The 22,293-nt window shown below is 36.5% G+C and overlaps 1 protein-coding gene across 4 annotated transcripts in view; it reads right to left on the bottom strand.

Annotated features, from left to right (window-relative positions):
• CPS1 (carbamoyl-phosphate synthase 1) overlaps positions 1-22,293 on the bottom strand; it is a 137,840-nt gene that overhangs the window by 75,121 nt on the left and 40,426 nt on the right. For all 4 annotated transcript variants that reach the window (XM_047721302.1, XM_047721300.1, XM_047721299.1 and 1 more), the window contains exons 5-17: positions 21,483-21,572; positions 19,454-19,510; positions 17,166-17,258; positions 14,820-14,909; positions 13,234-13,362; positions 12,547-12,653; positions 11,555-11,693; positions 10,803-10,880; positions 9,080-9,178; positions 7,060-7,155; positions 3,416-3,605; positions 2,232-2,389; positions 551-679 (exon numbers count right to left, since the gene is read on the bottom strand). In XM_047721302.1, coding sequence (XP_047577258.1) covers positions 551-679; positions 2,232-2,389; positions 3,416-3,605; positions 7,060-7,155; positions 9,080-9,178; positions 10,803-10,880; positions 11,555-11,693; positions 12,547-12,653; positions 13,234-13,362; positions 14,820-14,909; positions 17,166-17,258; positions 19,454-19,510; positions 21,483-21,572 — 1,455 coding nt within the window. The remainder of the gene's footprint in view (positions 1-550; positions 680-2,231; positions 2,390-3,415; positions 3,606-7,059; positions 7,156-9,079; positions 9,179-10,802; positions 10,881-11,554; positions 11,694-12,546; positions 12,654-13,233; positions 13,363-14,819; positions 14,910-17,165; positions 17,259-19,453; positions 19,511-21,482; positions 21,573-22,293) is intronic.

The raw sequence follows: 22,293 nt of genomic DNA, 5'->3' as shown, positions 1-22,293 counted from the left end.
AGAGCTCATTCATTTGTGATACCAAGAGGTTTATATTGTATATATTTTAAACACCTGACTTTGAGGGAAAGCCAAACTACTCAATGTGCTTTGTTTCACTTTAGATGTCATCCGTGTCATATTATTTCAAAAAATAATAGAAAATGGGACATTACATTCACTTTTTTTAATCACTAAAATATATTTTAGCATCATGTGTATTTGGGAGCAGATTCTGAAGCAGAGAGAGATGGAACTGAATTGAGTTGATGCCGCTGAATAATCAAATAGTACAGTAAAGATCGAGTGACCATCATCAGTTAGCATGATTACCGATAGAGTGACCATCAGTTTTCCTAGGACCTTCTGGATTAATGCTGTGTTCCAATGTAAATAACTGTACTGCATTTCCCTTCCAAAGGTACCATCTTTTGGATACTTTTAGAAAACATGACGGTGGTTTAATAATAGAGAAAATGTCATTTCTCATCTACATAACTTTCTCTAACTGAAAGGGCATATCGAATCCATTTTCTTGGTTGGTAAGAATTTGGTCTGTGAAAATACAAACCTTTGTACTGAGGTCCAGTAAGGTCTCCTTAGTGGGACAGATGCCGGAGCCTAACCCCCCCAGGGCATAGGCAGAACGGATCATCACAGGGTAGCCAATGGTGTCTGCTGCTTTTAGAGCATCCTCGATCTAGCAACGAGAAAGATTCAAAGTCTTAAAAGCTGACCACACTAGCAAAAAAGACCACACCAAGAAAGTATAGCAATTCAGGTAAGTCAGTTTCTTTGGGAAGAATGACTACAGAAATGCTGTATTATTCTTTCATTTCCTTCGGAAAAACAAGTGCAATTTTACAAATTTAAAGTAAAAAATCCTAGGATTTTTTTTTAATACACAGCAAAGGCTTTCATTTATCTTTTTGTTGTAAATTTTGTTCTGTCATATAAAAAAAAAATGAAACAATGGCCCAAACTGAAATAATCATTATGAATTTGAGAATGGAAGCCATATTGAATTTTTAAATTCAATTTAAAAGTCTTCATCTCTTAATGATACAAGGTTTTCTACTGCCAAAATGAACTTGATATTACTGCAACAGGCCATTAGGAATACTGTACAGAAAGGGAGTTTTCATTTTTCAAGTTCAGTCAGAGAGTAGTCCCAGAAGCTTGGATTTTTTTTTTTTTCAAACTTACAGAATACAACATATGGTGGCTATATTTTTCTGTCATGGAATATTATTACACTACCAATGGGAATGTAATTACACCTTTCCCATATGCCCGTTTCTCATCCTGAGGAAGTAAGGACATAATTAAATCTGGCAATGAAAGAATAAATGTATGGCAGGAGCTTTCCAAATGTTCAGCAGAGCTATCCTGGGACTATTCCTGACTGACAGCTCTGCAACATTGTATGTACTTGGTAGCATTCTTTTCTGAAAAGTGCTGGTCCATTTTAGTTGTCCCAGCAGTACTTGCCCTTTTCCCTAAGAATTTGCTACTTTTGTAATGAATGGGAAAGTTGCATTAAAAACTGCCTCCAGAACCCCCACTTCATTGACCACATGTCTGAAATCAGGAATAAAGTCAGGGACAGAAACAGATATATAGCAAACCAACTTTATCTTGGTGCCTTGTAATAGCCTATCAATAGGCACAGGCTACAGTTGAAAATAATTAACAAAAAGAAGAAATCATCTTTCCTCCCTAAACATCTAAGCCACAAGTTTCTTAGTCATGAATCTCATTGATTAGATCCATTGATTAGATCCATTGATTAGATCCATTGATTAGATCTTTTTCTAGATGATTTCATTTTTAAATGTTCATTCCATTCTAACAAGAAAATTTCAATCCAATCATTCCCCACTGGCAGGTCATTTGCACATACAAGATATGTAACGGGTCCCAGTAAGCAAAAATCATTTTGGCATTGTAAGTTGACATGGCCCTTTGTTTTACCTCAGGAGATTTGATATTCAATGGCACTTCAACCACTGATAAACCACTTCGTCTCTGGGCTTTTGCTTCCCTTTTCATAAAATATTAATACCTATCCCAAACATTTCAGCATGGAATGCTGCAATTAATACACAAAGTTTCTGAGGTACTAACACATTTCTGGAAGATAATACATGCAAATATAATAATTTAACTATCATGTTTAGGTGTGACAAACCACTCTTCCTATAACATAAGACAAATAATGGTCTTGTTTCTCCAGAACAAAGATTCCTTACTGATTCCACAGCAAAGCTTGGAGCAATCTTTTCATTAATTTCATTTAGCTTGTCTGAGAACAGCTGCCTGTCTTCTGTGGCCATAATGGATTCAACTGAGGTCCCCAGGACTTTCACACCATACTCCTTGAGTACACCTCTCTTGAATAGCTCCACTCCTACAGAAGAACCAAATATAATCAGTTTTTAAAATCTCAAACTCTTATGTCTTTTTTAACATACATCTGAAATACAACTTTTTCTGAATCTTAAAATTAGCTCCAGGAAGCCACCACAGTCCACAATAGAAGTGTGCTTAAGATTTAAAAAAAAAAAAAAAAAATTGAAAGAGAAATTCTGAAAACACTTAAGCAAAATATGTTGCTGGTGACATTACTTATATTACCACCTTCTCCAAATGGTTTTTATAATCTCAATAATAAAAATCATAGGATACGGTAAACCTCTAAACCTTAGTATATTCCCTTTCCTTCTAAGGTCCAATCTTATAATGAGATTCTCTTATTTAAATAATCCCAGTGAATATAAAAGTCTTAGCCAAAGTCAGATGGCGTGTTAGTGGAAACATTATTTTGATGATTTTTAACCCAGATAGATACAAAATAATGTTTCCACTAACATGCCATCTGACTTTGGGTAAGATTTTTATATTTGATATTTAAATTATTACACCAACTTCTTACTCCAACTAGCTCATGAGATTCTCATTCATGATCCAGCTCCAAAGATTTGAAGTCTTGAAAAAAGGACAGAGTATTGGGTTCAGCAGATGCATGAAGGGGTGGTAGAGAGACTGATCTATGTTATCATGAGAATATGTGTGAAAGCCAAATGCTACTGGGCCAACAGGTAAGAGCACAAAGCATTTAATCAATGTCAATTCTCATTTTTTATTCATAATAGTTCTCAGGGTTTCGCTGGTCAAGAGAAAAGCAATATTCTGAAATGGAGCAGGGAGCTCTCACCTGGCCACCCCAGAGCATTAAAGTTCCTCAGCTGTTTTGTGAAATAAACCAGTAATATTTATCACATGACATTTTCAGGTGGCTGTTTGCTAAATGCTTCCTCACACATTAAAGAAAAGCTTTTATGAACACACAGAGCATAATTGTTAGAGTCAAAAAAACATTACACATAAGTGCATGGGCCAAAATTGCATGGCAATTAAACTTAAAAGAACTCACCACAGTTCAGAGCTGTCTGGCCACCCATGCCTAGAATTAATCCATCTGGCCGTTCCGCCTTAATGACCTCTGTGACAAACTGAGGGGTGATGGGGAGAAAGTAGACAGTATCTGCTTGCTTTAAGCCCACCTCGTTGGTTTGCACTGATGCAATATTTGGGTTCATCAGGACGGTTTTAACATTTTCTTCCTGAAAGAAATAAAAGGATCCAGAATCTGAACATATGCTCTAAAGGAAAGAATCACCATATTCAACTGAAGGGTCTGTATTGGGTGACAAAACTTTTAGGTTAGTTTGTGGGCTATCGAGATCAGTAATAAGACTAATGAATGGAATGGAGGGTAAAGGAAGACAAACATCTGGTGAGAGGAAAGAAAAAATTCCTTGAAAATAGAACTATTCAAAAAGAACTGGTTACCTCACAAGGTTCACCCTGAACTCCTTGCTAGAGGTATCAAGCAAAACTGGAGTTGATTTCTATAGAATTTGACTAGAGGTCTATGAATACTGAGTTGGTTGTAAAAGACTAAAATATTTTTAAAACTTAAAAATTAATAAAATATAAAATGGAACCAGAGGCAACATCAAAGACACCCCTTTCCAATGTTTGTCAGAGACCAACATGGAGTGTACATGTAAAATACAAGATGATGTATTCCCTTGCTGGAAGCACTGAGAGCCTTCTGCGGGATTCCATCTTTTTAGATACTCATGACTGCTATAGTGCTTTAACAAAGGGACTTATACAACTTTTTATATATACTACATTAAAAGAAAATGACCATATGACAAAAAATAAAATAAAATAAAAATGTTGTGTGTCTGCATGCGTATAAAGGTATTCATAGCTCTATCTTATTTCTGACATCTGGAGAGATCTCAAAAATAATTCCTCATGTAGGCTATGAAAAGGATAAATAGCTTTATAACCTGGGATAAGGGTGATACAGCAAAATAATTGTTATAAAATATGGCCATCTGTCTCTTATTATTTTACCTATTACCATGTCAATTTAGAACTAATACATCAACAAAATACTCAGATGAGAGTATAGAAATCATCCTTGAAAGCCCTATATGTCCTTGGGGGAGGATCTGAATAAAATATTAAATATATTTCATATTACTTTATACTTAGTGCCTTAAAACTTTTAATATACTTTTTTATCAATTTATTTGATTTTTATAAAAAGACTACAAGAGAAATCTCTACCTCACAGATGAAAAAACTGACATTCAATAAGGTTAAATGACTTGCCAAACATCTTCTAGCTGATCAAATGGTAAAATTAAGATTCTAATCCAAGTCTTAGGATTCAAGTTCTAGCCCTTTCTTCCATCTGAGTCATCTCTCAAGATTTTAAGAAAGCAGTTTTCAAAAAGTGTTATTAAGAAATTTTTGAACAAATACATACAGATAAGCAAATGCATTTAAAATATAGGGTGGAACTTTTTTAAATTAACATATAATATATTATTTGTTTCAGGGGTACAGGTCTGTGAATCATCAGTCTTACACAATTCACAGCACTAACGATAGCAGATATCACATACTCTACCCAATGTCCATAACCCAGCCACCCTATCCCTTCCCCACCCCCTGCTTCCAGCAACCCTTAGTTTGTTTCCTGAGTTTAGGAGTCTCTTATGATTTGTCTCCCTCCCTGGTCCCATTTTGTTTCATGGAATTTAAATAAAGTCCAAACTAAGAACACATCATCAATAGAAGTTACAGAAGGTCTCACTACTAGAGAAAATCACCAAAAGATTTAAATATATTTGTATTTTCCTGAATGTGTTTATACAATGGATGTAACTATTTTTGTAAATCAAATTATATAAGTAAAGGTTCCATAAGTGACTGTGATGAGTGTCCATATATTTTAAAACTAAAAATTATTTCAAACTATTTTAATACATTTTATATTATTATTTTTTCTAATATAGTTCTGGCTACAATACATGCACCATCTGATTATTTTTAAATATTTAGCCCATAGGGGCGCTGTGTGGCTCAGTCAGTTCAATGTCTGCCTTAGGCTCAGATCATGATCCACGGTCCTGGAATTGAGCCCTGAGTGGGGCTCTCTGCTCAGTGAGGAGTCTGCTTCTCCCTCTCCCTTTGTCTGCCACTCCCCTTGCTCGTGGTTTCTCTGTGTGTGTGTGTGTGTGTCTCTCTCCTTCTGTGTCAAATAAATAATAAAATCTTAAAAATAAATAAGTAAATAATTAAATAAATATTTAGTCCATAAATTCATTTCTACTAACTTCCTCATTAATCATAATACTATCACAAATAATTCCTATTTGGTTAAAATACATAACTTCACCTAACAAATGTAAAGCACATAAAAATATATAAGCTATGAAAATATTAATTCTTTATAAAGCTACCAACTAGGATAAAAAAACATATGCTGCTTAAATGTATTTATAAAACCTGAACGCACTTACATTGTATTCTAACCAATCTAAACCACTGGATATCCTCTAATTATATAAAAAGAAATTGAATCATAATACAATGAAGTAAAGTACTCCTTGAAAACGTGCACAAAAAACATACGGGTGTATGTGTGTGTACTCATGCATGTAAGGAAAAGAGCATTAAAATATAAAACTAATGGAAAGAAGAGTAACTAACTGGGGGCTGCATTCTATTTTTTTCAACAGAACTGTCAGGTAAAAATCTTTGTGTATAGTTGTGAATACAACAAAAAGGAAAAAGAAAAATTCTGGCCAACTGTTTTTCTGTGTTTGTTGTCCTAGTCTCCCGCCACCTTGTCTGTATGGCTTTCTCCTAGCCAGGTCTCTGGTGCGTGGCTTTACACCACAAAGCCAGAGGCAAAGTCACAGAAAGCTCACATTGTCCCTGGATGGCCGATTAGCACCAAAATCGGGACTATCCAAGGAAATAAGGACACCAAAGAGAAGCCAAGTTAGCTCTTTCATAGAAATACCTTACATATACAGTGAAATTTTTCTAAAGGTTTGTTTTGCTATGACAAAGGGTTGGAGAGATCTTGAAAGACTTCAAAGGAACAGGGAGGGTGTTTTTCCCAATGTTGAGTATCCAATCCTCATTTCTACATGATAATCCGCCAAATCGTTCTGTTCAGTCATCAATCCAAGTCATAAATGGTTAAATTGGGTCCCCTAGTGACAGGTAATAACTTCTAAAGCTGGGCAAAAGGCATCTGTTGCCTTTGCTCCCTCAACTTGATCTTGCCATGTCAACCACAGAGATGCCTGAAGCATCCTCTAGAACATTTACAATATCTTACAGCACCAAGGATCCCCAAATTCCCTCTTTCATACAAAAGACAAGTATATTTTAAATGCTCACTGCCTCGAAAGAAATGAGCAACATCTGCAAACGTGGCTTTTTATGTTTTCAGTACAAATTGGTGGTAACAGGTAGTGTTGGAGATCACTCTTACGTTCTTGATTTACGGGCGTGCAAAAAAGTTTGAGAACGTAGATTTCACGTGTGGTCTAAATTTCTTTAATGTAAGATGTGTGAGAAATTGTTGAGGAAATCAATTACAGTGACTTTGAAAAGAGGTAGTGTCATAAATCTAAATTATGAAATACTAATTAGACTCTTTAAAGGAGTATATTAGTTCTTACAGAAACCTCTCACCTTCATGGCTTTTACAGCTTGTGATCCCGAGTAATCAAATTCACCTGCCTGACCAATGGACAGACCTCCCGATCCTAAGATAAGGACTTTGGAAACCTGTAAGCAATAAGAAAATGGCATTGCTCTGATTAGCAAGATGGGGAAAAGAGGCAATTTCAAGAGCAGGGAAGTCTATCTATATTGTCCAGGTTTACATCGTGATTTAAAGTACAATGTTTCAAAACATACATGAAGAAAAAGACTAACAACTTTTTAAATTCAAATTCAATTAATTAACATATAATGTACTATTTGTTTCTGCAGTGCACATCTGTGATTCATCAGGAAAAACACGAACAATTTAAAAATCTCTAATTTAAAAAGCAATTTCCAAAGTTCCTGAAGTTTTTTTCACTTAGGTAAAAAATTTTGAGAAGAGGTCAACATTTTATTTAAAGATACATAAATATCTAAAAATTACTACATAAATATATATGTAAATCTACACATCTGTGTGTGTGTGTGTGTGTGTGTGACAAGAATCTCTCTAAAACTTAAATGTATTACATTCAATACTCCATAGTTTTCTTCTAGACAAAGCAGGACTCTGGGCCTTCCATAACAAATGAATGAAAACAGAGAAGGCAAGGGGACCATGGAGGCACTTTCATATTCACATTTTCACCTTTACCGTTTGTGCCAGAAATATTTACAGAAAATGCAAGAAGAAAAACTCATGTCTTGACAATATACTGAAATTCTATAAATCGTACATAGGAGTCCAAGCAAATAATGATTCTGCTTATTTTTTAGCCCCAAGTGCCAAAGACTTCAGTGGAGAGAGATATTCCTGGTCACTGCAAAAGACAAGGACTTGGGAAGCTTGGTTTGCCTCAACAAATGCTTATTGGATGCCTACCACATGCAAAGGTGAATGCTGCAAAATCCAAATTATATCTTTTTCCCCACCATTAAGAAGAGAAAAGCATCTGAAGAACGTGAGTTGAGGTTCTGAGAAGAACACTACACAGGAAGTACATGGGTTCTTTGCTTACCAAGAACCCACAATTTGATTCCACATGGAGTGGGTGGGCTACCTCCATCATTTCCATCTGAGGACAAGAGGCTACCATGGAAATCCTTAAAACAGGTCATCCAACTCAAATGATCATTTCATGTAAACATTTAATTCAATTACCTTTATTTATAAAAATCCAATCTGTATATATATACTTGAAACTACATATACATTCTTCTAAATTTTATATAATAATGATGTGGGTATATGTGTGGTGTAACTATGAAGGAAATGGGTAGAAATCTTATCATACTAACCTATACATTCATACAAATAAGGACTCAAGTTTGTGCTATAGTACTCCTTCTCTATTTGCTCTTAATAGGTAAAATCATATTTTTCTATTCATGATGACCAATAATATAATTCTTTTAGTTGAAACAAAAGTTCTGTCACCTATAATGAATGATTCTGTAATCTGAACTGTATCTCAAGCGTACATAAAACTATAGTATATTAAGTAACAGAATGTATCAAATTCTAAACTAAAATCCTATTCTTTATTAAATTATTTTATTACAAATTTCTAGAAGTAAACTGTAAAAGGTATAATTTTAAATCAAAAACATGAAAATTGGGCTCCTGGGTGGCTCAGTGGGTTAAAGCCTCTGCCTTCAGCTCGGGTCATGGTTTCAGGGTCCTGGGATCGAGCCCCACATCAGGCTCTCTGCTCAGCAGGGAGCCTGCTTCCTCCTCTCTCTCTGACTGCCTCTCTGCCTACTTGTGATCTGTCTGTCAAATAAATAAATAAAATCTTTAAAAAAAAAAAAAAACCAGGAAAATTCCAGTGAACACATCAAGAACAGACCAAACAATTAGATGCTAAAATAATGGGTAATTAAAATATTACCAGTAGTCTTCTATAGACATTAAAATGGTTAACATCATTCATTTAAAAAATTATCATATGATAGAGAAAAAATCAAAAATACACAAACCAGAAAGGAATCCACATATACTGACCTCAACTCGAGATGCAACCAGAGCTGGTTTTGGTAGAACAGATGTAATTGTGGTACCTTTCCCTTTCTTTATCAGTGAGAAAAAAGAATCAAACAGGTACTGGAAAAAAAAAATAGATCCAACTAGTTAGAAGCTGCAAAACTCATAAGGTTGCTAGATAAAATATACATGCTCAGTTAAATTTGAACCTCAAATAAATGACAAATAATTTTTTAGGATAAGTATTCATATACAATATTTGTTTTTTGCTTTTCTGCCAAAATTGGCAAAACTAAATATTTACTACTATAAGAATTAGATCAAATAAACATTTCTAATTGTTCACTTCAAATCCTATCAAAAGCAAGTTTTTAGCAGAAAATGAACATTTCAGATCATGCCTTCTGAGAATGTCATGCTTTCATCCCCTTAATTATGAGTTATTTTCTTCTAAATGGATCCTTCTAAATAAAACTCTAGTTATACAAAAGAAATTTAAGCTATATTACTTATACATCCTAAAGTTAGAAATAACTAGATTTTGAAAATTTCTATCAGCTCAAAAAATACCTCCAAAGCTTATTCTTAAACTATACTAATGAATTTACTACTATTGTGTCACTAGACATGACAAATTTCAATGAAGATACTCATTTACAACTATGTGGCAGGACAAAAAAAAAAAAAAAGGGATTAAGCGCTACTTAATATTGCATGTCTTAATTTCAATGTTCCTAATACGAAGTACTACTATGGGCAAAATATTTAAATTTTAAATTTGAAAAAAAATAGTATTCAGCATGTATTAGGCCAAAAAAATCCATGTAATTAAGTTTCTTTATGCATTTCATCATGGGCAGGTAATGTTATACTGATTTGAGGTATTAAGAATCACGTCCTAAAAATATTAAAAAATGAACAGAACATATATATCTGAAAAGGCAATTCAGGAATGAGAAATAGAGTTTACAGAGGGAAAATTCTGTTTCTCCTCATTTCACCTGGGTGTCTTTAGAGTATGTGCTGACAGAGAGGAGCTGTCAGCATTACTACTAGAGGCGTTAAGGTGTGGGAGAGGAAGTCACACCAGACTTTCCAGACTTTTCTGTGTCACCACAAGCTCTTGTTTGAAAAGGTGACCTTGAGCACTGAACCAAAAGCTCACACACACAAAATAAAAATATTTAAATTAAAAACAAAACTCCTCTAAGCATTCTTTCTGGTTCTTTTCTTAAGCCATCTGACTCATATATATGTGTGTGCATGCCCTCTCCCCTCCTGAGTACCCCTGCCCTTCTTCCTTCTCCTGCTGCTGTTTATTCACTCTTCCTGGCTACACAACCAGTTGCCATAGGGATTTTTGTGAAGTCACAGATGGGGGATTAAAATTTCATTTCAGTTATGAGAACAAGAGAGCAAGAGGGAATTCATTTGCATAGTACAACAATTGTAAATTTCAGAACTAAATATATTAGAATGATAACGATTTAAATAAAAACAGCATCGCGTCAGGTTTCTTCAGGGCTTTCCCACTTTAAATTTTAAAAAAGACAGAAATTTCCTCCATGATATTCATGGGGAAATTTTAATGCAATATACATGTGTTATCAAGGCACTCTTCTTGAAAAATATTCTGTACCTAAATCATCTGAGGTGATGATGTTTGTTTCTCAAGTTTTCACATAAATACATTTCTGATTTAAAAAAAAATTAAGTGTACAATGGGCCTCAGGTCCTAACATACCTCAGTGTCTGTTGGACCCGGGCTGACCTCTGGGTGGAACTGTACGCCGAAGAAGGGTTTACTCTCATGCATAATTCCCTGAGAGAACAAGAAATAGGAGAAATTCCTTCTGTAACAATGACTGTCAACCAGGGCTACGTATTATTCAGCAGACAATAAAGTTCAAAATAAAAAAAATGAGTTAAATGCTCAAGGACATTCCAACAGCTAACAGTCATAATAAAAATAAGCCAACGAAGACTCAACCAAATGTGGTTCCTTCAATAAAAACAACTGATTTGGTCTATAGCCTTTGGGTGCTCCCCTCCCAGGGTCTGTTCAGAATAAACTCAAATCATCTTCTTATCTCCAACTCCTAGATTACTTCTCTGAGGGTCTTCTCAAAGGCTACTTCAGAGCCAAGTAAGTCTCAGAGACCCACACAGACAGGCCCAAACAGATCTCCACCAGCTGTCCATTAGCAATGAATGTGGAAGACAGTCACTGATTAACCACTCAAAGAGGGTATCTCAATGAGCCAACTGATGAGAGAATAAGACAGAAGTGACTTTTTAAAAAGCAGAGGGCGATGGGAAATAACCTATAAAAAGAGTTCTTACACATTCTCTCTCTCTCGCTCTCTCTCTCTCTCACACACACACACGCGCGCGCGCACACACACACACACACACACACACAGTGTCTGGCTAACAGAGTATGAAGAGCCCTGCTTTACTCATTGCCAACTGAACAGGTTTATTGAGAGCCCTTACCTCATTGGTTTGGTCGTTGACATTCACAAAAAGTGGTTTCCAGCCAGCAGGAAGGGTGTTGTCCAGGGCATAGCCATGATTCTGAGCAGTAATGAAAGCCTGTCTGTTTGTGATATTCAAAACAGGCTGATTCTGCCCTCTGGAGAAAAAAAGGAGAAAAAGAATAGGGAAAAGGAAAAGTGAAGACTATAAACACCTTCATTGTAAAATAGTGGATGAGAAAATCCTATTAAAATGTGAAAGTTTCAATTGCTTAGTGGAAATTACTTTGTGAGAAAAGTCACAGATTGTTAATCCCAATAATTTTAGCAACAAAAATCAATTCAGGAAGCTTTGCTGTGTGTTAAATACCAGGTCTATTAAACTTCTACGATCAGTACAAAGGGAGAACTGAGCTCATAACAAAAAGTTAAGAGTGGCTCATGAGCTTAACAGAGACACAAGTAACAAGCAATTTATGTTAAGGAAGATAAGTAATTTTAAAGCCAGAGGAGAGTTTTTGGGAAATGATAAAGAGATGACAACTCTGTCCTGAATAATTTTGAATTACACTTTACGAAGAGGGTGGGCTATGGGGGAAAGCGCCATGTTGAATAAACCGGCATCATGCAGGGTAAGGAAGTAAAATGGAGAGGATCTGAAGACTTCCTGGTTCTTGAGTCTTACAACGTTATCAGTGCTCTGATACCTAGCTTGGAAGGCAGAGAAGTTTCCTTTGGAATATCATATGATGGAGCATAATAACCTCAATTTATGCCAAGGGAAGGAAAATAACTTTAAACTACAGCAACATTATTGTTAGAGAAGGCTGCCTTTCAAAAATGCAATAAAAGTGGTATCGGGTAGTCAGACAACTCTGAACCATGTAATAGTACGGTTATCTGTTTTTTTCTGAAGAAAATGGCACATAAGTTCTCTAAGGCTTTTGCAGTTAGTTATTAACGGTGTTTCAGAACCAGTTTGACCTGTAAACAGACACGGAGCTGTCTTACCTGTTGGGCATGGACATCTTGTAGGTTTTGGCACCAGCAGCCAGTCCTGTTATTAAATTTCCTGTACTGATTCCAAACAATGGCTCCTTGCGGTCACTCTCCAAAATCTAAATCAGGGAGAATTTTTATTAGCCGGGAGTACTGTTCCAAAAAAAAAAAAAAAAAAAAAAAAAAAAGATGCTGCCTCTGATGGAATAAAAATGAAACATCCTTTTTATTCTTAATTAAAAAGGTAAAAAGAATAGTAATTGGATTAAAAGCTAGACTATAAATAAGAATATGACTGACAAATGTGTACCATTAGAATTTTTTAAAATGTACTTAACATTCAAACTAAACAAAACTTGATATTTCTTCAGAAACTCAAGGGTGTTATAGGCCCCCAGGTCATGATGAGAAACATGAATTGTCATTTTACAATCGTATAGAAAGACACATTTGGAGATTGGACTCGAGCTCTCTTCACTTGAGGACACAATCCCAGTTACTCTGCATGAAGAAAGGTTCTTTTTCCTCTGGGACCCTCTCCTCACTGGTTCCCCCCATATAATATCTGCTGACACTGCCTCAGAGGTCACAGATAGGAGCTAAAGAATATCTGAACACCTAAAAGAGATTCCAGCCTTCCCAGCTGCACAGACTCCCTCCACCTCACACAGATATATACTACCCCCAGGTTTACTGCACCTTTTTGACATTCTGGATTAGTGGTTGTGCAAGAGCAGGGTTCCCCGGTCCTCCAGCAATTAAAAGCCCATCATACTCCATCTTGGTGAAGTCATGATTCCAGGGAACTAAATGCAGTTCAGCTCCTCGCTGGAAAACAAGGACAAAAATGATCAAGTCAATAACATTTTTCTTGGTCAAAGTGTAATTTTGCCTAGACTTTCTCTTGACTAAATACTCCCCAAAGGGGAGGGGAAAATGGCACATAATTCAAATAAATAATGTTGAGTGAAAAATTCTTTGGTGGCTCCCTGTATTTTGTGTGATGTGTAGGAAGTCAGTGGTCAATAGAAAGTGGAGGAAAAAACATCATTGAAGTTTTGATCCGGAAAAAATAGATAACACATTTTCCCATATTTCAGGAGGCTTCAGAGCCTAAAGAATTCCTGACTAGGCACTGAGGAATATTGGTCATTTTCACTACCTGTGGTAGAGAGAGTGGAAAAACAAAAAATCCATTTTCTGCAAAATTTAACTTGGTCCACCTCTTACATTTTTCAATTTTGGTTTTTTTTTTTTTTTTTAATCTGACCAAATTTTCATCAGTCTTCTTTCCTAGAGTTTTCTCACACTATCCGTAGTATCTATACTCTGATAGAATAATTATAACTTTTATATATAGAAGTGGACAGGAAAATATCTTTGATGGTTTCCCTAGAAGCATCTCCTGGAACAAGGATTTGAGGGAAAGAAGCCTATTTGGAAAGGTTTCTAAGAAGAAACACTAGAAAGTGACACTGTGAGGCACCCCAATAAAGTATGCATTACCAAGTACTATGGACAACTGGAGTTTCAGCCCACTAGGGAACTCTGAGAGCTAGTGTAGACTACTCACCCTCAAGATAGCTCATTGACGGGGCAAAGGAGATAAGGTATTTACACACTGGCCTTCTCTAGTCATTGGGTGGGACTGCTTCAAGGATCATTAATTCTATGTTATTTCCTGCCTACCAGCAGGCTCCAACCATCAAAAGAGAGCTCTCAAGCAATGAAGTGCAGACATTGGATGGACAAAATGCCTTATAATGGTAAAATGAGAAGAAGATACAGAGAGGCCATCGACAGCATCTGCTACTGAAGAGTCAAATGCATATTTGTGTTAATAAATTGACAAGAATTTGAAATCATGATTTGGAATGTGAAAGTTTGTACTATATTAGGGCATGATCCCTGCAAACATTTGGCACATAATGAATGTAGTCCAATGGAGGAGTTCTCCAACTGACTTCAAATTTTTGGTCATTTCTAAACCCGAAGAAAGTAAACATGGCATGTCTCAGAATGTCAGTCAATACATGGTAAGAACCATCATCATTCTTCTCTGTATTTGTGGCCCCTAAAGATTTTTTTAAAACATAGTCTACATCACTAATTTTAACAGGGATACAAGTGTTATTTTATAGATCAAAGACAACAAGAAGAGAGCAGATCCCCTGACGTTCCAAGGGGAATGCACAAGTTTCCTCTGAAACAGAGGAAGGAAATCAGTTTAACACTAAAGATCAGTATTACAAATCCTCACCCTTGAGATGGAACACATCACTTACCTTTACTAGTAGGCGAATTACATTGTTTTTAATCCCACAGTCGACGGCTACCACTTTCGTGGGGTTTCCTTTGCCATACACTTTGACATCCTGCAATTTTGACAAGCAGAGAGTGAGAGGGAAGTACAAGCCATGAGCAACACGCCAATATTGTAAACACATCTGGGGACGCTTTGCACTTATATTGGTAACAGACTGATTGCTAACTACTAGGGAATGACTGGCAGTTAACAATCAATTTATAAGAGAGTGCCACAAACTGTATCGTTTTTATGAGGGAAAGTGTACTTTGCTATTTTATAAAAATGTTGATTATAGTAATAACAATGATCCCTAAGAAATTGGTCACTTCCATAATTGACAATAATCTCTCCCATGTTTTGCCTCATTAACAACCAGTGGCAATGGAATTTTCAAGTGTTACTGCGTGATTCAGTACTAGACAGATGTGGTAATAGATACATCATGCTTTAAATACCATTTGTTCCTCAACTTGCAATAAAGTTTGGATGGGGCAGAGCTGTTGTGCATTAGGTTTCTGTAGTGGGGCTAATGGGTAAAATCAGTATGAGAGTCAGAGGATTGCTAAGCTAGGGTAGACCACTGCTCTCTTTAGGTTACCATGCGATCATTTGCATTTAAATGGTAGACTTCATAAAAGGATCCCTGAGCATATCATAATCATTACCTACAGCTAAAGCACTGCTCGGAGTCAGATCCATTTTCACAGGCATTTACCCAAGAAGCAGTTCCCCCAAAGTCATAAAAGGAGAAATAATAGAAACGGAGAGAAAGCCTAGAGGGCTGGGTGCCCACACTGATTACAGCTTCAAGAATTACCTAGTATATTCTGAATTTAGGATGATTTCAATGTTTCCAAAAGATTTTAGATGAAAGTTGCAACCTGTATATTTGAAAGAGCATTTTACTTTAACTGAAACATCAGCTTTCCACTCTCCACAAATTCTAAAGAATGGGAAATCATAATCCTTAGACCGTACTTGAAAAAAATATATATAAAGTTTGTCACTTTTTTTCCCTGCTAACTATTCTAGAGAAAAAGTACCCAATTCTTTCCATGATCTGGGGAAATTATTTCTGAGCTGATCCATAAATGCTACAGATAATCTCTCTCATCGGGTAATTTGAAAAAGTGTGGATTTATTTTTAACCTTAGGCTTCTCCTACAACATAAAGCAATATTACCATCTAGTTGTAGCTACATCAAATTGCAATTACAAGACAATGAATTAAGCTATCAACCATATCCAAACAAAACTCACAGAATAAATATAATCTGATACGAATATGCATTTTATCACAGCTACAATGAAATTATTCAATTCTGCTAGCATTAAGAAATGGGGTCAGTTTTCACCATTGCAATCTCTCTCTTGATCTGACATAGATAAAAATACAGACAGGCTCCTTTTTGCTGGTCTGTACACAAATACATTATATACTCTCCATACAGAATGACAGCAGTTTTAAGGAAGACCTCACAGACACGTGAATATGTGAATTTGCATTATAACTCTTGAAGAGAAGAAATGTATTATGCACTGGTTTTAACCTTATTACCACAGAATTCTTTTTAAGGTGACTTTCTCTAGGTCAGTGTTCCTCACATGTAGAAAATGCTGCACTAGATCCTCAAGGTAGTTCTCAATACTAAAAGGAAAAATAGCTCTTTTTCATGCTGTGTCTCAAATGAAATCACTTCACAAGGGAACGTATAGAAACAACTATAGGAAAAATAGTATGGACAAATTTTACAATTAAAAACCAGGGAATATTGCATATGGCATGATCAAATTCCAAATATATAAGCAATTACATATCTAATTTAAAATTTGCTGTCTTTAACAACTCCTATTTCTCAGGCTTCGACATCCTGTGAATGCATGTTTGCGTCTAGCATCAGCATCAAGGTCAGTACTGATCGGCAAGGACCCATGGTTCTGGTCCCTGTTTCCATGTGACTAGGCATAGGAATGGGAATACCAGATAATATCAACATGTGTTTTCTCTGAAACTGACATGCTATTAGCCAGGCGATTTTCAGTCTTTTAATAAGATTTTCTTAAGGAAAGGCCCTGGTGCCCAGAAGTTCTCACTGCTGGAATTCTTCATGAAATGTTATTCTCCATGGTCATTCTGATTGGTGCTGGATTGCAGCAGGTAAAATTTACTAACTTTAAATGCACTGATTTGCAATATATATTTTAGCAGCTATGAGATTTTTTTTCCCTCAAGTCTGGTGCTTCAGGATGAAGACTTCAGCCTACATGAAGATTTTGATATTATAAGAAATAAAACTACAAAATGTGAAGGGATATCTCTCACCTTGGTTGAAACCTCAGCGATCAAATTCTGCTTATTTGGATCCACGAAATCCACAGGCTGACCTTCAAATTCAATCTTCCCAAGCATGGTACCCTATCAAAGAAAAAAATTAGACAGTTAAAAGGGAGTACCAGGCAAGGTGTTGACAGGATCCATTCACAGGGACTTAAACGGCTGCTCCAAGATCTAAATGTCTTTATAACTACTTAAAACCATCAGCAGAAGTTCCTCATCTTCTCAAACTGGAAAGATGAAGTAATTTGTACAGTACATTCTGAGAAACACTGTGGGATGTACAATTCATTTTTTTTTTTTAAAGGTCTAAGACTGGCCCTTGGAGTAAGCAAATTCTAAAGGCATCAGAATTCAGGTCTCCAAGTTTCAGGCTGCTGCAAATTAGAGCATTTAGAGTACCTATTCCCTTAGTGCACATGACCTAAAGAGAGTTCAGTGGAGACGTGGACAAAACAATCTTTTGAGAAGAAAATAAGAAATCTAAAAACAACAGAAAATTGAAAAGAAGTGTTAATTATATTATGATAGTTAAATTCATTTACAAAACGATATAAAGGGCTATGTAAATCACAACCTTTGAAAAGTAGCATTGAAAATGTTCACTGTTTTGGGTTGTTCATGCCCTGGTGTCCCTAAGGCCCTGAACTTTAGAGAACGTTCAGACCTCTGTGAAGTTTTCACAGATTACCCTTGCTAGCCTGAACATGGCAAATGTTTTCTTATTATTAGCTATGTCTTGAGATTTACTTATTTGTTAGTAAGTCTAGCTTTATCTATTTACAAAATAGCATATTACAAATCAAGACTTTATTGGAGGAGGGGAGTCAAGATAATTCATTGATTTGCCTCTCTCCAAGGAAATCACTGCATTGGAGGAAAGGGAAGGAGCCTTTGTTTCCTTCTGAAATATATTCCTTAAGAAAAGAAGTAGTCAAGTGAGAATGAATGAGGGTAGAAAGCGCCAGCAGGTCATTCTCATTAACATCTATTCTTGGGAAAATTGCGGAGGAGGAAGTAAAATCAGAAGTAGAGTGGAAGGACTGTGTCAACTCTCATCGTCTTCCTTTTGGTCACGGGTGTGTGGCCATGCCTCACTTTCAAAAAGCCGTTTTCAGAAAGCTGTTCTTTCTGCTTAGAGAGATCCTATGTCAATATACATTCTAACAAGGAAACAACATATTTTCTTGAAGAGTCTATTTCACTTTGAAATTGTATCATTTCTTTTTTCCTTTTTGTTTCTTTAAAGATTTTATTTATTTGAGAAACAGAGTGAGAGACCATGGTGGGGGATGCAGAGGGAGGGGGAGAAGCAGATGTCCTGCTGAGCAGGGACCCCCCGCTTCCACCCCCACCCCACACAGGGCCCAAGGTCATGACCTGAGCCAAAGGCACACGCTTAACCAACCGACTGAGCTACCCAGGTACCCCATCCTTTTTTAGGTAATATGATTCAAAGAAAAAATTTAATGGCATTTGGGGAATTTAGTTAAAATTAGTGAGGTAAAATTTCTTTCTGCTCTGGGATATGAAGGTTTTATGTAAGAAAAAAGAAAAATTAGTACCCTCCCCTTCAACCAAAAGAAGCAAGCAGATGGTAATGAGATAGGCTCAAAAGGAGGGGTCAGACTGTTCAGCAATCAGATATGCAAGCAAAAGATAAACTTATCTTTTATCACCTTGGTCATTGGTACAGTCTCAAGAAAGACTATACAATTGAGGTAGCGTATGCAGGGCTCATCAGACACACCCGTGAAATATAACTCATTAATTTCACAGATAACCCCTCCAAGAAGACTAAACAAATAACAGCACTAATGCTGCACACTTCCTGGTTTGCCTCTTTCAGCAGGTCAGTATTGAATTGAGGCAAAGTTGTTATGCACCTGATTACCTTCTCCACTGGGCTCACTAGCCCTGTCACATGGGCTGACCTAGGCCTCGACTCTCTGGCATAGTGAACACACAGTGGGCACTCGATAATCTGCTGTCCATCCAGCAACAAACATCCCACTCAAATATTCAGTTTTGAAAATTACATCAGAGATAGTAAAACAAGATGACAGAGGCTCAAATGACAGAAATTGGTCAGATTTGTTCTTTCACATATTGTTGGATTCCTCAAGCACTGAGAAAAAATGGAATATATATTTTTTTAATTTATAGAGCATATAGTAGATAAACCATATATATATATGTATACAGAGAGAGAGAGAGAGAGAGAAGGAAAGAGAGAGAGAGAGAAACATAGAGTTGGCTAAAGATGATGATCATACCTTATCCCGAATTATTTTGGTCAGCATTCTTGTATCCACTCCATAAATTGCAGGGACCTATAAGAAAAAGAATTTGTAGTGACAGTGAAATTGGAGGAAATTAGATCCAGCATATTGTTTTCAAGTTATAAACTGAGCATCATCTATCTTCTTCTTTTTTTTTTTTTCATCATCTATCTTCTTGAGCAGTAAATAATTTCCCTCCTCCTTCTTTTCTCTGACCCAGGGTGACTGTGTTGTCAGAACACGGTAAATTGCTGTTCCACTTGGGAACAGGACTCTTAATACCCAGGTCCTTCCTCAGAATAAAAAATGAGAAATCCTGAACATAAATCTTTTGCTACAGTATTGTTTCTTTTTACACAGGATAGTAAATAGGCAATGTTACATATTTATATATATTACATGCATTTATATATATAAATAATGGAATTTGTGAATTTCATAAGCAATGATATGTAAATACTATGAAAATCCACATTTGGAGCCATATGCTCTGGCTACCTACTAGACACTCAACACATTTTTCTGAGGATGCTTATTTTTTTTTAAAGACGTTATTTATTTATTTATTTATTTGACAGACAGAGATCACAAGTAGGCAGAGAGGCAGGCAGAGAGAGAGAGGGAGAAGCAGGCTCCCCACCGAGCAGAGAGCCTGATGCAGGGCTCCATCCCAGGACGCTGGGATCATGACCCGAGCCAAAGGCAGAGACTTTAACCCACTGAGCCACCCAGGCGCCCCTCTGAGGATGCTTATTAAGTAGTCAGACTTGAGCAAGGAGTTTTTACTCACCTATACACAGAAGGAGATGAACTGGTTACTATATTAGACCTTTTTTTTTTAAGATTTTATGTATTTACTTGAGAGAGAGATTAAGAGAATGGTGGGCAAGAGAGGCAGAGGGAGAAGCAGACCTTCTGTGGGGCAGGGAGTCTGACATGGGATCTATCCCAGAACCCCGGGGTTATGACCTGAACCCAAGGCAGATGCTTAACCAACTGAGCCACCCAAATGTCCCTATCTTAGACCCTCTTCTAGTCTATATGTCTGTGATCACGAAAGATGATTCAAAGCACATTTTAAAAACAAACTAACAAGTCATGGATGAAGTTTATACTCAAACCATGAGTTCTGACACAGAGCAGCTATAATATCAGTTGCCTAGCGACACAAAGGAAACATTAAAAGGAGGGTGTCCTAAATGACCATTACAAAAATTAGCTGTCTAGGTAATGGAGGTAAATTTGGATAATGGTTGAGAATGAAATAGTAATGATTCAGGTGGTGAAACAGATGCCTTGTTCTCCCCTTTAAAATTTAGAAAAAAAAATGAAACCCAGGAAGTCAAAATCAAGATTCCTTGATTTTCAGAAAGAAGCAACATATAGCCTCAGTAGGTCGACGCTCATTGGTGTGGCAGAGCTTTCTTAGAATAATATTCTGTCAGTTAGAGGCTCCAAAGCAACAGAAAACAGCTACGGCAACACTGGAGATGAAGCCAAATATAGCAGGTCCCTTAACTTTAAGTACGTCTGACATTCAAACCAGGAGAATCCTCTTATTTGATTAGAAGAATAATACTTAAACTAAGGAAAGTATAAGATAAGGTTTATAACACTTTTCAATTACCACTTCAAATAGGTTATATCTAATTATATGTCATCGAGTCGTAATGTTTAAGCCAAAAGAAACTTAATAGCAATCTGTTTATCCTCGTAAGAGTTCACGATTTAGAAAATATGGTATGATTACATGATCTGCACAAAAATTACACAGCTAGTTAACGGTAAAGCTGGTCCAAGAACCCACGACTCAAGTTACATATCACAATCGTGGGTATAAGGGGATGGGAAAATTAAGTGGTTCAAGAAAATAAAAAAATCTAAAGTGTTCTCTACGATCTTTCCCCAAAGAGAAATGCTACCAAGCCTGTGTGAGTGCCACCTAGTGGATTAAACTAAGAATGTGTGGCCGTCAGTATTACAGAAGAGAATTGGTCCAGACAGGTCAGCCTGCATTTCTCACCTTTTCTTCCTGTAGCCACTGCCCGAGACTCTTGGTAGCCAGCCAGTGGTGGTAGTCATTGCTGTAATTCAGCACCAGCAAACCTGCAACCTAGAAAGACAGGGAGTTGGGGTGAGCAGAAAATATTATCCAACTCTTGTGACTTGTTTTACGAGTCCATTTGCAATTTTTTTTAAAAAAAAGCTTGAGTTGGACAGCAAGCAATGAGCCATCCTCTTCCTGCAGATAATTCTATGCAACCAGAAGACTTTGTCTGGAGAAATCCAGACCAGGAAAGGAAGTTGTTATCTGTCTCTTGACCAAGGGCAGATACTAAGGTAGATTTCAAGAAAACAACTAAAGTCCAAGGTAAAGATCTTGATTTTCAAGAGTAATTCTATCAGCCTAATTCAAGTATGTGAGTAAACTTAACTTATACAAACTAGTCTATGAAAAGTACCCAAAGGTCTAGAGTAGACTAAGAATATCAGCAAGAGGAAATCATTTTTGCCATAAAAAAATAAGCTTGCACCAAATAAAATGAAAATGTTCCCAAGAACACAGAAATTCAAACTAAAAAAAAAAAAAAAAGCTTGAGAGATGCAGAGGAGAAATGAGTGGGGGAAATCCGAGTGGAAGACAAACCATGAGAGACTGTGGACTCTGAGAAACAAACTGAGGGTTTTGGAGGGGAGAGGGTGGGGTGTTGGGGGAGCCTGGTGGTGGGTATTAAGGAGGGCACGTATTGCATGGAGCTCTGGGTGTGGTGCATAAAAAATGAATTTTGGAACACTGAAAAAAAATTAATAAAATTTTAAAAAGCTTTATTATA

The sequence above is a fragment of the Lutra lutra genome, chromosome 3 (genome assembly GCF_902655055.1).
Source record: "Lutra lutra chromosome 3, mLutLut1.2, whole genome shotgun sequence".
Taxonomy (NCBI): Eukaryota; Metazoa; Chordata; class Mammalia; order Carnivora; family Mustelidae; genus Lutra; species Lutra lutra.
The sequence above is the reverse complement of the archived record's forward strand: the minus strand, read 5'-3'. Positions and strand labels throughout refer to the sequence as shown.